The sequence below is a fragment of the Rhineura floridana genome, chromosome 8 (assembly GCF_030035675.1).
Source record: "Rhineura floridana isolate rRhiFlo1 chromosome 8, rRhiFlo1.hap2, whole genome shotgun sequence".
Taxonomy (NCBI): Eukaryota; Metazoa; Chordata; class Lepidosauria; order Squamata; family Rhineuridae; genus Rhineura; species Rhineura floridana.
In genome coordinates this window covers 114319929-114334735 of record NC_084487.1, presented here as the reverse complement: position 1 = coordinate 114334735, position 14807 = coordinate 114319929, and the positions used below count along the sequence as shown (strand labels likewise).

General features: G+C 44.8%; 1 protein-coding gene across 1 annotated transcript in view; it reads right to left on the bottom strand.

Annotated features, from left to right (window-relative positions):
- GNAI1 (G protein subunit alpha i1) overlaps nucleotides 1-14807 on the bottom strand; it is a 50055-nt gene that overhangs the window by 17319 nt on the left and 17929 nt on the right. The window contains exons 3-5 of the mRNA XM_061582151.1: nucleotides 14621-14762; nucleotides 5915-6072; nucleotides 4070-4198 (exon numbers count right to left, since the gene is read on the bottom strand). Coding sequence (XP_061438135.1) covers nucleotides 4070-4198; nucleotides 5915-6072; nucleotides 14621-14762 — 429 coding nt within the window. The remainder of the gene's footprint in view (nucleotides 1-4069; nucleotides 4199-5914; nucleotides 6073-14620; nucleotides 14763-14807) is intronic.

The following is a 14807-nucleotide window of genomic DNA, read 5'->3' as shown; positions in this document are numbered from 1 at the left end:
TTACTACATAATGGTGCCTCCATATTCCAATGCAATGTATGTCTGTTACAGTGATGGGCAGCCGGGGTGGGAACAGGATGGCAAATTAGAAAAATAAAATTGCATTAAAAACCAGGACAAAGAAAACAATTATAGTTCTATGAGCTTGGATCCAAACCTGTTCTTTGTGCAAAGTCCTCCACCAACTTTCATTGATTTCTGCCCCCTGACACATTCCATGTTTTCCCAAAGAATCCAAATCTGCAGGGGTGACTTTTTTTGAGGGGGGGTAGGGAGCTGCAGTGTTTCTTTGTATCCAAGCCATAGCATCTCACAACAGTCAAGGATGCTACCTGCTTGTTACATTTTTTTCAGGCTGGGTCCTACAAATGCATCATTTCAATGGCAACTAAAGCAAATAGAAATTAGGTTTGTAGAGTTTCAATAACTTATTAAATGTACAGCAAGACATAAAAAAATAGTCACTGGGATCTCTCATAGTGGTTGGGAGGATTGCAGCAGATTATTCTTGTCTTTTGACCCTCCCATTAATAATTCTACAATCAAAAAATAATAAATAATTATTTATTGACAGTTTGATTAAACATTATATGGTTTCTTGAGTTATATTTTTAAGGCTATGCAAAAAAATCTATATTAAGAAAAGACGATTAGCTCTCTTTCTCTCTTGGGTTCCATATGTTTTATGATGCTTCTTCCCTGTTGTTTCTGCCAAGTAGCAGTATCAACAGCTATGATTCAGTTGCTGACTAATTGAAATGATAACCAAGGTAAAGGTTGGGAGACAGAACATGATGAGGTACCCATCCCACACATGAACTGTTGCAGGTACATAAACAGTTGTCCTTTAAGAACATCAAGACGTTCCAATATATTTAGACTGCTGAGTAATTTTGAAAATGTATTAATTGGCTTTCACAATCAGAATTCTGATTTGTACTGAGACTGGTACTAAAAACAGAAGAGAAAGAAAATTCCTGATAGGTATCCCAGGAAAAGACTAAGTAGATGTTGCAGGTATGGAAAACATGAATAAAACATTGCATTTATGGCACTATACTGATTAAACTGCAACAAAAGTACCAAATCTCCACCACTTATTGTTGGAGTTGTAAAGAAGATGGTGGTATTTCTTGGGGATATAGGAAAATATGAACAATTGAGATATAATTAAAATACAAAAAAGAAGATTACTGGATGCAAAATTCGACTCGATCCTGTACTGCTGTTTTTTTGTTTAAGATGTGACAGAAGATTTTTAAAATGATAGAAATCATGTTAATAGCTGCTTATGTATTGGTGGTCAAATACTGGAAACAACAAGTGTTCACAACGGATGCATAAAAACATGTTGCAGAGGATATCGATGTATAAAGTGACTTATTATAAGAGATATAGGATAAACTAAATCTAATTTAGAGTCTCAGAAATATCAGAAATACAAAATTATAAGAACACAAGACAAAAGTTCAGAACATAGTTTAAATTGCATAGTTTAATACCTGGCATTCCCCTTGGAAATGGAAGTCCGTAAAGCCTACACACGCTTATGCTTTGAACAAATGGATACAATGATGAAATGGGGGAGATTTTACGGTATACCAGTACAAGACACGTTGTGTGTTTGTGGAAAGCCAGTTCCGGAGGATTTGGCACATTACATACTCGAGTGCCAGTTATATACAGTTATATAAAGAAAATGAAATTTTGAGGTGTGAAAGAGAAACTTTGTTTCTTGTTACAAACAACAAATCAGTATGTGATCCGGAGGGTCGCTGCTTTTGCGGTGAAGGCTGCTAGATGCAGGGAAAAGTTCCTGGATTCCATTTCTGTTAATTGTTATAGAGATTTGGAGATATGAGTGTATAAAATGCTCTGCTATGTTATTAGATGTTATGTTATTTTACTTGTTGTTATTGTAATGTTTATTTGTTTTATAAGTCAAGCTTCATTACCTTAAGACTAGTTATACATTTTATTTATTTAATTTTAATTGTGATTTTTGAAATTACATGAAAGTCCTAAATATTTTAATGTTTTGTATTCAGTGCCTTCTTGCAATGGTCCTTGGACTAAGCAATAAACAAATAAACAAGCATAGTTTAAGAAACATGTTTAACTTTTCCTTTGTTTTATTCTGAATACTGGGTGAGATCCAACTAAGTCATACTCTGAGCAGACCCCCTGAAATAATTGGATCCTGCCCATTGTATAACAGTCTGATCTTTGGTGGCTTGGATCTTTAAATCTTTTGTGGCTTGGATCTTTAAATCTTTGCTACTGTATTTTAACTTTTTTTCTAATGAAAATATAAAAAAATGTTTTTTACTCTTCCAACAGCAATACATTTTCAAATATATTTGAGTTCTCTGTTATAAAGGAGCAAAAGTGGATTCTTTTTATAAACTCCCATTTTTAAAAGACAAATATAGTACAAACACAACTATTTCAAACTGAGCTATAGTTTTACATTAAAGCTATATTTTTGTAGGTATTCGGCTATAGTTTTACATTAAAATATTTTCCCTACAAGTGTGGATACTTCACCTTAGAATGCCCAATGAATTAATTGATCTGTTTATTTTTCCGCATCCTTCTAGGAGCTCTGCCTCTGTTCACAATTTTTGCCAACCCCCCCATCCCTCTAGCCTTAGACCTTGCCAACCCCCTTTCCCCCAACTAACTAAACCAAGGGTGGGCAAGCATCTTTCCTGTTACTGTGTGGGCCAACTTTGACAGGTAGATGGGGCAACCCACATGTCAATCACATGACATACTTGTGATGTTACATGACTGAAAGGAAGGTTGCCCCACCATCTGTTAAAGTTAGCCTGTAGGGTGGGAGCAAAGAAGGTTCCCCACCACTGGGGGGTTTAGAGCCCCCTCCCTTTCCCCCGCTTTAGACCTAGCCAAGCCTCTTTCTTTTCCCCTTTAGACCTGGCTGAGTCCCCCTCCCATTCCCTCCCCCCTTTAGACCTGGCTAACCCCCTCCTCCCTTTAAACCATCCTGTCATTCCTCCAAGGCTTGCGTGAGCTGGTCCCAGCCACCTCATCCCTCCTCCACTGTTGCAATGAGCCAGAGAAGCTTCCCTGATATTGGTGGAGGTGGTGGGAGGGCTGCATGGGAACCTCTTGGCAGCCCCTCACACATGGCCAGAAAAAAGGCTTTGTGGTTGCAACTGAGGCCTCCCAGGAGCCAGCTCTGCAGCTCACCCAGGTGGCCACCACAGCCTGCTCACTCTTCTGCCTGCCTGCCCCCTATCACCACCACACGGCTTGGAGGAAAGGGAGGTCTCACGGTAGTGATGCTGGGCCTCCTGTCTGCCTGCCTTCCCCTCCCTCGGAGAAAAGGGAGACCTTACGGAGATGCTGCAGGCTGTTGCTCTGCAGATTTCCCAGGCCACTGGCTACTCACAATCCTGCTCTCCATCACAGGAAGCCAGGTCGTCATGCTGCACTTCTCAACGCCACTGTGGCACTGCAGACTGCAGTGTGATGGATTAGGGGCTTACATTTTTATGTATATAGAAGTATGTTGAAGCACTAGCATCATGCATACTTGAGCCTCACCAATGGGAGTAAAATTATTAAGCACTTCCTCAAAAGATAAAAAGCTAAATGTTGATGTACATGTAACACAACACAGTTACCAGAAAAGTCAGAAAAATTGTGTGTTTTATCTCTCAAGGAAGTTAAGAATAGTCTGCACAGAGGCACAATTGCAAGGCACTATTGGTTCACAGTAGTTCTCTCAGCACACTGTGACTGACAATCAAAGAAAGAAGGAATTGGCTGTAGAAGCCATGAACATTTGAAAAAGAGACTGTTGATATACCTCTTCATGCCCTTTACAATATCTCAGATTAGATGGCAGGATTTTCCAGTGGAGGTCAGGAAATATTTACGCTTGTAAAAAACATGAAATTCTTACCGTGGAATCCATCCCAAGGTCAGGACTGCCGTACAGGAACCTCCGGGGAATGGAAGTTACATTTACTCTTCAAAACTATTAACATTTTATACCAAATATATACACAAAATATATTTCACATTTCCTGTGGATACTCACTTAAAATGGAGATCTTTGAAAGTAAAATGAGTTTCCACTATTCCTGTAGTTTTCACTCTAGTCCTGAGGACATCCTGCTGTGTTGGGATATAGCTAGTCTGGGCTATCCTGTCCAAGTCATTCAAGTAGCTGCAAATATTTGTTAAGATTTGTAAAATAAAAAATAAATTAGCAACTTGATCATTATACTTTAAGTATAATATGAAAGTTAAAATTGCCACCCCGGGCTCCTGTTGTGAGGAAGGGCAGGATATAAATAAAATAATAAATAAATAAAAATGAACTGCATATACAGTAGATACCAACTATATGCTCCTCAGGTATTGCTTAGGGTACAGATGAATTATGGGCAGTTTCAAAGAACTATTATAAACCATCTGGCACATTTAGGTGATAGCAAACTGCTTACCCTTAAGTTATTTAAAAACATGAATTAAGGAGCAAAATATAAAGCCAACTACCAACACTAAAGTCTTCTGCATGTCTACTCAGAGGCAAGACCCATTATGATCAATAGGGCTTCCTCCCAAGTAAGTGTGCACAGGATTGAAACATAAAAATTAATGGAAGTCCCACTGAACATAGTGGGACTTACTTCTGAGCAAACATAGAACTGAGCTGTCAGGTTGGAACAGTATGTACACTTTCTTCACTGTAAGTCCCACTGACATTGGTGGGATGTACATCCAGGCAAATATGGATAGGATCATGTTGATAGCCTCAGAAGGAGTGAATATATTAGATTAAATGCAACAGTAAATGAAATTAATGTTGATTTTCCGACTAATTAATTAAATTTAAGACTGCTTCTACATGTAAAAACCCACTGGGGAAAATTAAGGCTGTATTTCTTACATGTTTTGGCCACTCTAAAATTATGTGAGGATGGAAGGAAACACCATTCACCTCATTGAAATGGACTACCTTCAAGTCAATTCCAACTTATGGCAACCCTAAGTTTGCAGAATACATGGAGTATGGAATAGTAATATGTTAAAAGCAACATTTTGTATATTTTTCCACTTTGCCAGGTCAATCTGATTCCATGATCTAGGCAAAGCCATTTTGGAAGCAAAGAGCACGCATAAATCTTACTGAATCTGTAACAGCCTCAATGTTTCATTTTCTTCTATTACACATGCTTGTGTGTGCATAAATATTTATGGAAGATATCCAACATCGATGGGTCTACTCTGAGTATGACCTATGTTGAACATTACCCTATGTATAAAATTAAAACTTCAGAACATTATAATTATTTCCATTTTGGGAAAGTCAATAGCAATTCACTGTAGATTGACAATACTATTTACTTTAGTTACATTTCTTCTATCTGACAATATATTTTTGTCTATACTAAAATTAAAATATATTGCAATGAATACTTTGCTCAGCTAGCTTAGAGATAGTTCCTAGAACTATACAAATGACACGTATGTTTATTTCAAACAGTTGCATTCAATTAAGCCCTACTCAGAGAAGACCCACTGAAATTAATGAACTTAAGTTAGTCATGTCCATTAACTTAACTGGGTCTACTCTGAGTAGGACTAGTGTTGAATACCCCCCAAAGTCTATCTACACCAGCTTTTCCTGGACTACAACTCCCATCAGCCCCAGCCAGCATGACCAATGCTCAGGAATCCTGGGAACTGTAGTCCAGCAACATCTGGGGACCCAAAGATTAGGAAAGGCTGCTCTAGATCATACTAGTTTATTTCAAGGGTCTCTTGCTTATTGTATTCCTCACTTGTTGCATCTCTTTTCAGCAGCAGGATGAATTTGGCAATTGTGCCATTGTAGTAACACAACTGGCAAAAGTTATCATTCTTGTTTTATGCTTACTATGCTGCTGAATCATTAAGCTGATACTCTCTTGATCTGTTGAAACAAGCTTGAACACCACTGTCTTTCCACAGTCTCTTGATAACACCAGCAAGTTCTGCTGTCATAAATCCTTCCTCTGCTGCTCCAGCTAAAACAAAGAGTTGACGAGCATCATCCTGTTAAAAATGGAAAGAAAAACTGTCAAGGCTCCAAGAAACTTTATGACAATCAATCTACATAAACCAAATTAAATAAAACTTAACATCTATGTAAATGAACACAATAAAAAAATGAAGCTTTTTAAAATGACATTTCCAAAATGCCATGCTTAATACAAAGTCCTTACTAGCAGGATCCAAGAGCCAGCTATTTTCATACACATTTTAGGAAGTGATTGCTTGAAATTGTACCATTGGTCTCACCTGAAGGGTGATTTTCCTATGAGTACGGACATCACAGCGGGTGTTAGCTCCACCTATCGTGCGAAGGCAAGAATGTCTTTGAAGTCAAGACTAGGGGCGTCAGGCCCCTCCCACTCTCCAGTTCATTCGCAGCGAGTCTAAGGAGAAATATCTAAAAATACAAGAATAAGGCCAACCGGCCTGGCAGCAGGAAAATAACGCAATAGTACCATGCATAGTAACATGACTCCAACATAGCAGTATAACAGAACTAGAAGTCTTGACTTCACTCTTAAATTTAAATATAATAGCATAACCGTAACATATAATACATTAGAAAATATATAGTCATCCTCCAACTGGGAGGGTCGTGATGTCCATACTCATAGGAAAATCACCCTTCAGGTGAGACCAATGGTCCATTTTCCCTATGAGTCCGGCCATCACAGCGGGATGTACCACAGCAGCCCATACAGGGAGGGACCACCCACGTGTTAATCCTCATTAAGAACCTGTTGCAACACTCGTCTGCCGAAAGATGCGTCAGCAGAGGCATAACGATCAATTTTATAATGCCTTATAAACGAGTGTGGGGTAGACCAGACTGCAGCCCTACAAATATCGGCAACAGGAGCATTAGTGGCAAAAGCAGCCGAAGTGGCAGCTGACCTGGTAGAATGAGCCGTAATACTAGCTGGGACTGACAGCTTCAGGGACTCATATGCTAAAGTAATGCATGCCCTTAACCAACGGGATAAGGTAGAATTGGATACTTTATGCCCCATAGACCCTGGATGAAAGGATACAAACAGAGACTCCGTTCGTCGAATCTCTTGGGTCCTAGACAGGTAGGTCTTGAGAGCCCTCCGGACATCTAACAAATGCCAAGCCTTTTTGAGAGGATGGGTAGGATTCGGGCAAAAGGAAGGCAAAACAATGTCCTGGTTGCAATGAAAAACTGAATCGACCTTGGGACGGAAGGAAGGATCAGTCTTCAGCACAACAGAGTCCTTATGGAAGACGCAGAGGTGTCGAGCAGAAGACAATGCGCCCAACTCTGAAACGCGTCTGGCAGATGTGATTGCGATCAGAAACAAGACCTTGAAGGACAGTATACGTAGGGGCACAGTCCTGATGGGTTCAAACGGAGGGCGTTGCAAAGCCTGCAGAACTTTCAGCAAACTCCATGAGGGGAACCAATGGACAACAGCCGGAGAGCGTAGGGCGACTCCCCTCAAGAAGCGTTTGATGAACGGATGTGAGGAAATATGATCTCCAGGAGAGGACACTGAGAGAATGGACGACAGAGTGGACGCATGTCGACGTAAAGTGTTGGGTCGAAGTCCCATCATAAAGCCGCTATGGAGAAATTGCAGCACCTGATGCACAGTGGCCTGGGATGGATCATGGTGGTGAGATTGACACCACTTGGAGAAAGCCACCCAGGTATGTTGATAAATACGAGTGGTAGATGGTCTTCTCGAGGCCAACATAATATCAATCACAGCGTCAGACAGTCCAGCTGACCTCAAATGTCCCCGTTCAAACGCCACGCTGTTAGATTGAGCCAAGTAGGGTCCTGGTGCATTACTGGACCCTGGGATAGGAGGTCTGGCCTGACTGGAAGTGTCCAAGGATCCATCATTGACATTGCCAGAAGATCTGAGAACCACGGTCGGCGTGGCCAAAATGGTGCTATTAGAACCAGCTGTGCCCTCTCGGATCGGGCCTTCCTCAAGGTTTTGGCTAACAATGGAATGGGAGGAAAGGCGTACAATAGACCGTCTGGCCACGGTGTTGTCAGAGCATCCACTGCTTCTGCTGTTGAGTCCAGGTATCGGGCAAAGTACCTGGGAAGCTGGCAATTGTGACTGGAAGCAAACAGGTCGACTGAGAGGACGCCGAACCGACACTGGAGACGATGGAAAATGGCTGGATGAAGTTTCCATTCTCCCGGAAAGACCTGTTGTCTGCTGAGCCAGTCTGCTGTCACATTCCAAATCCCTCTGAGATGTTCTGCTTTCAGGGATTGTAGATGTTGTTCTGCCCAGACAAAGATGAGGGAGGCTAAGTTCTGCAGAGGACAAGACCTGGTGCCCCCCTGTCTGTTCAAATGTGATTTTACACATGTGTTGTCTGTTCGAATGAGCACACGGTCCAAAGGGAACAGAGACTGAAAATGACGTAGAGCTAAATGGACAGCCTTTAATTCCAGCCAGTTGATGCTTTGAGATTGCTCTGCGGTGCACCAAACCCCCTGAACGTACTGGGAGTTGCAGTGGGCTCCCCAACCTATGAGGCTGGCATCTGTAGTTACCACGGTTCTGCAGGGTTCTCTGAACGACGTGCCCTTGGAGAGGTGATGAACCTTGGTCCACCAGCGGAAGGAGAGGCGCAGTGCGGGGCTCAAACGAACTTTTCGATGGTTGGAGTTGGCAATGTCTTTTTGAAAAGGCAACAGAATCCATTGAAGGAACCGAGTGTGGGCACGACCCCATGGCACAATGTGGATTGTAGAAATGAACATCCCGAGCGTTCTGGCGAGAAGCATGACGTCTGCGGATGTTTGTTGCATCAGGGACCTTGCGATGCTTGTGATGGCAGTGATGCGATCTGGAGCCAAGAAGACCATTGCCTGCAGGGTGTCCAACATTGCCCCTAGATGTAGTAGGCGTTGGGTTGGTTGGAGATGGCTTTTGTCGAAGTTGACAAGCCAGCCGTAGGTCTGCAAAACATTGAGGGTGATCATTAAGTGATGATGGGCCAGCTCCTCAGACTTGGCCTGTATTAGCAGATCATCCAGATATGGGTAGATATGAACCCCTTGGGTCCGGAGGTAAGCCACTAGGATGAGTAGCACCTTGGTAAACACTCTTGGAGCAGAGGAGAGGCCGAATGGCATCGCTCTATATTGAAAGTGCTGGTGGCCAAAAGCAAACCGAAGAAACTTTCTGTGGGCTATACAAATGGGCACATGGAGATACGCTTCCTTAAGGTCGATAGAAGCCAGGAAGTCTCCTTCATGCAGACTCTCCATAATGGAATGGAGTGATTCCATTTTGAACCTGCGATATGTTACAAAATGGTTGACAAACTTGAGGTCCAATACCGCCCTCCATGATAAATCTCGTTTTGGCACAGCAAATAGGAGGGAGTACACCCCTTCCAACCTCTCAGTTGTGGGGACTGGCTCTATCGCCGCTATGTCCAAGAGGTGGTGTATAGCTGTCTGCATGATGTTGTGCCTGGCTAGTGCCCTTGGGCAAGGAGACGGTTGGAATCTGTCTGATGGGGTTGCCCAGAACTCTATGGCATAGCCATAACTGAAAAGGTCCCTGATCCAGGAGACCGTAGTAAGGCGCAGCCATCGATCTCCAAAATTAAGTAATCTGCCACCTATGGGGAGGGCGTTAGTACTACTTGCGTAGGCGAGGGCCTCCCTTATATGAGGACGATGAGTTGCCCCTGCGCCCTTGGTACTGACCTCTGCCCTGGGAGCGTCGGTTCCAGGAGCCCCTGAATGCGTTGGGGTCATAAGATCTGAAGTCGCGGCCTCGTCCTCCTGGCTGCGTTCCTCGAAAGGGCTGGTTAGAATGGAAGGAGGGAAATCGCCTGAAAGGCCTGTGGTCGATGTTCTTGACTGTGGCCAGAACCGGTTTGTGGGCGTCTTTTGGATCAACTAGCACTGCTTTTAGAGCTTCCTCGCCGAAGAGTAGAGATCCGGAGTAAGGAGCCCTGGACAGGTTCAATCTGGCCGCTGAATCAGCTTGCCAGTGGCGAAGCCAGAGGGTCCGTCGAGCGACTATCTGAGCCGCCATGGCTCGTGCCCCTAACTGAGTGGCATCCAGAGTGGCATCGGCCACAAAAGCTGCTGTCTTACGCAATTTCAATAGTGCTCTTCTGAGGGCGACAGGATCAGGGTTAGTGTCCTCTAGAAGGTCATCCAGCCACATCATAGATGCTCTGGAGAAAATGGAGGCTGAAGAGGAGGCACGCATGGATAGGGCAGTGGCCTCGTGATTCTTGCGGAGGGCGAAGTCTATTCGTCGCTCAGTAGTGTCCTTTAGGTGGGATTCCCCTTCCCTGGGCAAAAGAGATCGTGAAACGAGGCGAGCGATTGGTTCATCTATGCCAGGGACGTCTAACTTGGTGGCAAAGCCTGGAGCTAGGGCGTAAAGTCTGTCAGCCAGGTTCTTGAAGCGTCGAGCTTGGAGTGGATGAGCCCATTCTTCAGAGGCTAATTTGGCAATTGGGTCCGGCACCGGGATGTAGTGTTCAATAGGTGCAGGTGATTTGAGGACCTTGGCCCCTTTGATAGCTGGGGCGGACGAAGTTGAAGGTGCAGACTGGAGAAAAAGGGTATTAACTACTCTACGTGCTAGCGGTTGATAGTCTGAGGTATTAAACAAACGATACGATGTATCCTCCTCATGATCTGAATAGTCGCTCCAGTCGTCTCCTTCAACATGGTCAGTGAAAGTTGACTCCTCCGCATACGAGGCTTCATCCGTACATCTGCCTCTGGCTACGTCAAAGGGATCTGGTGAACAGGAAGGATGAGCTTCATGAGACGCACATTGGTCCATGTTGAGTTGAGGTATAGCAGGAACTTGTGGTAGTGACTGCATTTGGGTGAAAAATGCCAGCATGGCTTGAAGTTGGGAGAGGAAATCAGGAGACAGCTGCAGTCCGGATGTGGCAGATGTATGTGCCTGAGGGGCTATTGGAACAGATGTTTGGAGCGGTAAAACAGAGGGAGGTTCGTTAGGCGAACACAGAGCGGGGAAGCCAACAAACTCTTCCTCGGCAGAGGAAGCAGCAGGAGAATGGAGAATATCGCTTATGTGTGCTTGTGCTGTGGTTGGCACAGAAACATAACGTGGGCGCTTTGGTTTGCTATGGCTGGAAAGATGTTTTGTCTTAGCCAGTGCCTTGGCATGTCTGGTCTTAGTCATGTTAGGATGTTGTGGCTTGGCTGTTTGTGGCATGCCTGGCTGATCTGGCACCATATGGGTTGATTGCGACATGCCTGGCTGTTCTGCCATCTTATCTGAACTTGGGTGCAGTACACTGCCACGGAGGGGGCAGGATGTAAAGACCCGAACTGGCACAGCGTACGACCACGGAGGGGGTAGAATACACTGGCAGATGGTGAAATGCACTGCCACAGAGGGGGCAGAATGCACTGAGGTATCAACGTAATATGATATAGGCTGTATTTAGAGTTGGCACACTCAGATTAGTGCTGTAGGCTGGGTTTCAGGCGTGGTACACGGCCCCAGAGGGGGCAGGATATACCAATATAAATCAGATTTAGTATGAGTCCGCCACTAAGATTAAAGCTCCAGCCTGATGATACAATCCAGCCACTAGTATTAAAGCTCCAGCCTTGATAATACGATCCAGCCAGTAGGATTGGAGCTCCAGCCTTGATAATATAATCCAGGCACTAGGATTACAGCCACAGTAAATTTGTGTGTAAGTCAGCCCAGTGAAAGTCTGTCTGCAGCACATATACAACACACACACGGATAGATAGCCTGCAGGGAAGGTATCCGATGGTTAATGAAGGGTAACAAAAAAGGTGGGAAATTTGAATTCAAAAAATAGCGCCCGGAAAAAAGAGCGGGAAAAAATGATCCAAAAATGGCGGAGGGAGGAGGAGCAATGGCGGCCGCCTGGTAACAAACTGGGGGAAGGGCTGCCCAGCACAGTCTCGCAGGAGGAGCCGCGGGGCCGATAGCCGCACTCACGGCTCTAAAAAACCCCAAGACAGAGAGTGCCGAGAAAAAGCTGTGTCGTAAGAGGCAGCAGGAGACAAGCCTCCGTCGCCGCCGAGTGCAGACCTCTCCGTGTCGAAAATTAAAACTACGGAGAGAATGGGAGAGAGAGAGCCGAGTCCACAGGCTCCGGAGAGGCAGTACCCCGGCCGGCTAAAGTTGGGTGACGGAAAGAAAGGGCAGGGAGCCGCAGCCGCAAGCTCCCGCCTGGGAGAGAACCGCAGCCGTGGTCTCTCCAAGAGCTCCTTAGAGCGCTGCTTAAGGCAGCCCGACACAGGGAAAAATATCTCTGCTAGCTCCCGATGGATGCAACAGAGCCAGGGGGGGAGGGGAGCTCAAAAGCGGCCAAAAACAAAGAGAACCGCAGCCGCGGTCTCTGAGGGAGCCCCCAGACAATGGATGCAACAGAGCCGGGGGGGGGGGAGCTCAAAAACGGCCAAAAACAAAGAGAACCGCAGCCGCGGTCTCAGAGGGAGCCCCCAGTCAAGGAAGGAAAATAAATTGAAATGAATAGCTCAGGATTGGGAAAAGAACGAAGAGAGCCGCAGCTGAGGTCTCTGTGGGGACCCTCAGTAAGCTAAACACAAAACAGAAAAAGGAAGGATTTGAAGACAAATACACAAACAAATACAAGAGACTTAGCTAAATGCTACGCTATAATTCCAATCTTGTTCGTACGAAGGCAAGAATGAACTGGAGAGTGGGAGGGGCCTGACACCCCTAGTCTTGACTTCAAAGACATTCTTGCCTTCGCACGATAGGTGGAGCTAACACCCGCTGTGATGGCCGGACTCATAGGGAAAAGGTAAGGGTATTTTCAAGTAGCTAAAATGCAAAACTAAGGGTTGCCAAATATACATTAAAGACTATACATATTTGCCAAAGACTTCTAAAGACTGTTTTTTGCTCATTCATATTCCCTGTTCAGATAACCCTTTTTCCAAACTTCAAAGAGAGATTAGGAGTGATTCTCACCTCCTTCCTATCACCACAGGGAGTAGTGGATAACTGAACTAGGAACCCTACAGTTATTTCAAAGTAGAATCTGCTCTAAGCCTGGTATATTAAACTATCTGTGTGACATTTCTTAAGGACACAGGAGATCCTACTTTCGGTACAGCAATATATTCAGTTCAGCTGTTTGCTTCAGTCTGCCCTGAGGAAAGCAAGTTCACATGCACTTCAAGACCTCCTCACAATCCAGGGGAGTGAGGGAGATGTCCAGAGATGACATCTGCGCTGCCATATAAGAATTAAAACTATTCAATCATATGAATGAGACAGTACAATGGAACTATGAATTTTCATTTTTTCTCCTATCACCTACTCTACTATATTTTTGTAAGCGTCACGCTACCTGTGAACGCTTCTGCACATGCACATGCCTGCACTGAAACGTTCACAGGTAGCATGACACTTACAGACGAGGAGGGCAAGGAGAGGCAAACCTTGCCTGCAATGGTGGCAACAGTGACAAGAGGGGCAGTAGCAGGGCCTAGCAGGCAGGGTCTAGTTGGGCCTAGTGGGTGGGTGAGCGAACAGCAGCAGCAAGGCCGTAAGGTAAGTGGAGAGTGGGGGAAGGCTTGGAGACCCATGCAGGGGGCAAGGGAGAGGTTTGGAGATCCGTGGAGGGGGAAGGTTTAGAGACCTATGGGCAGATGGAGTAGGTTTGGAGACCCATGGGGGGGTTGGAGACCCCTGGAGGGAGGGGGAGGTTTGGAAATCCAAGAGGGGTGGGTGGGAGAGATTTGGAGACCCAGAGGGGGGTGGGGGAGGGTTAGAGACCTAGGGGGGAGAGGAAGAGCTTCGTCCAGTGTGTATGCTGTGGGGGGGCTCTGGTGACCCATGTGGGGTGGGGTTGGTGAGAGGATGGCTGGGGCACCTGGCAGAGGCAGTGAGGGGAGTGGTAGGGGGTGGCATGGCAGAGGGGATGGATGGCTAGGGGGCACCTGGCAGAGGAGTGGGGGGAGGCCTTGTAGGGTGGGGTGTAGGGTGGGGCATAGGTGGGGTTGGCAAGCAAAATTAGCAGGGGAGGCAACCCCTAGTAATACAAATTCTTTAAAAAACTACTTTTTGGAAGCTTTGTACAATTATCTTACATGGGTTGGGTTTAATTTAAGCAGGAGCGGGGAAGCTGTGCCCTACCAATGTTACTCGATTCCAACATTCATCAGCCCCAACCAGCACTGGCAATAGTCAGAGAAGATAGATGTACAGTAGCATCCAGACAGCCAAAGGCTCCATGCCCCTAGTTAGAGGGTGGATGGGGAGTGGCAGGTTCCCCGTGCTATCTTACGTTTTCCACATCTTGAAATTAACTGGTTTTATTTTCATTTATTTAACTTTTTCACCCACTCCAAAATTTGGGGATATGGAAAAAGGTCCTATTTTGCAAACTGAGCCCTCGATGTTGGGAATGAGAAAAGACGTGACAAAAGAAAAAGATAAATAATTCCACCACAAAACTCATGAATTTTTGTAAATGGATTTCAGAAGTACACCACTGAAGGTCAACCTTAAGCAAAGAATACATCAATACTTACAGCTCTGGTAGAATCCCCAAAATCTATCTTCAATCTCCCCATTGCTCTAATGATAGCAATAATGGATTGAATTGTATTACTGTAGACAACAGCTTTGTACTGTTTACATTCTTCTTCTGAATAACCAGCTTCATGAATAATCCTAAGCAAGAAAAAAAAGATCAGTCTTCGTTTTAACTAAAAGTTA